Below are 1,722 nucleotides of genomic sequence, written 5' to 3' on the forward strand. Positions count from 1 at the left end.
AGCAAACACTCTTGCAGCATGTTTTTAAAGCAAAATAAATTAGGAAATGTTGTATTTAAAACATTAGCCTTTCTCCTCATAAACTAGTTACTTTTCAACTTTATGAGAAATAAATTATTTTGTATTATTTTACATGTATATGTATATCTAAAATGTGCACATATATTCACACTTAAATTTTCTCACTTGAGATGTATGTATTTTATCATTTCTTAATGACCCATCTGTGAATATGAATATTAATTGGATGAATGTGAAAAGACATTCTTTTCAGGAATTTGAACTTAGGTTTTTAAAAAAACAAAAGTGAACTTGTGTTTTTAAACAAACAAAAGTTATTTTTTAAGCCAAATAACACCTTATCATAAAGTTTTAAAATGGCTAGATTTTATGATAAATACTTTGTATTGCTACTGGTAACTTCCATGACATTTTGCTTATTGTTTTCTACAAACACTTGAAATTCTATACTAATTTGCACATGCAATAAAGTGCCTGATGAGAAAATCTAGAAATAGTTTTATCATAGGCTGAGAAATTGAGCATTAGAAATTCACTTGGGCATAATGGTCAACAGAAAGCTGCAAAACCAAATCCTAAATTATTATTTACCATCTAATTAATTTAAATAGAATATGAAAACACAGCAAATATCTTCCCCTGAAACAATTCACAAAGTTTCTGTCCTGTTCAATTTAAAATTAAGTTTAAAAGTTAGGAATGTTTTCTTAACACAGTCCTGTCAGCATTTAATCAAGGGAGTAATAATCTTTGTTTGAGATATAATTAAACCAATTAAGTAAATAAAACTCACCTTATCTACGATGCATATCTGTTTCCTGGTTTGAGCATCAATGATTTCTATCTCAAAGTGAGTAGTTTTTGAGTGCTTGACTGCTGGAGTTGCTTTTAGAGGACCTGCTGAGAGTACAAGTTGCGACAAAGAGTGGAAATTTCTTATATCATTCTTCATTATGGACCTTGAAACTCTTTGGAAGAATAATTCTCGCTTGCGATCTGAGGAAAGGGACTTGTGTCTTTTGAACATTGTGTGAACTAGAAGGAGAAACTGTCATACAAACAGGAGACACTTGCAAGTGAGTCCCCTTTACACCAGTTAAATACCTCTGGCGAACTCCTGAGAGGTCAAGTGGCATGCCATTCCGAGAGTTCAGTTTTATTTAGCAGGCTTGAAAACAATGACTGATCTTATTTCTATATATAACACACATTAAGAATTGCTGCAGTGTTGATAGGGTATTACTTTACCAGCATTTGAATTATTTCTTGCTGTCTCTTTTTATCTCTGCTTCTTAATATGACCAGTCTTATCTGAGATTCCAAAGCATGAAAATAGATAGTTTTTATTATTTCTGAATTCTGGATGCACTTATCTTCAAAAACATGCATACTGTTGCATGCACAATCACATTAAGCTATATTTAACTTTAGTTAAATATAGTTAAACCATTTCATAGTGCCAATTATGAAAAATTGCATTATGTAACACATTTTAAAATTTATCTTAAGAAAAGACTAATGTTATATATATATATATATATATATATATATATATACACACACACACACACACATTAATATATATGCACATTTACATTTACAACATTCTGAGAGATTTATTTTCATCAGCACTATTATACATTTCAAAAAACTCAAGATAACATATCAAAAAATGGTGAAGTTTTCACTCAATACATGGAA

At 29.8% G+C, this 1,722-nt stretch overlaps 1 protein-coding gene across 1 annotated transcript in view; it reads right to left on the minus strand.

Annotated features, from left to right (window-relative positions):
• Tecrl (trans-2,3-enoyl-CoA reductase like) overlaps positions 1-1,048 on the minus strand; it is an 82,920-nt gene extending 81,872 nt beyond the window's left edge. The window contains exon 1 of the mRNA XM_005331725.5: positions 815-1,048. Within this exon, the coding sequence (XP_005331782.2) occupies positions 815-1,048 (234 nt within the window). The remainder of the gene's footprint in view (positions 1-814) is intronic.
• Positions 1,049-1,722: the final 674 nt, after the last annotated feature.

Source organism: Ictidomys tridecemlineatus, chromosome 9 (genome assembly GCF_052094955.1).
Source record: "Ictidomys tridecemlineatus isolate mIctTri1 chromosome 9, mIctTri1.hap1, whole genome shotgun sequence".
Lineage (NCBI taxonomy): Eukaryota > Metazoa > Chordata > Mammalia > Rodentia > Sciuridae > Ictidomys > Ictidomys tridecemlineatus.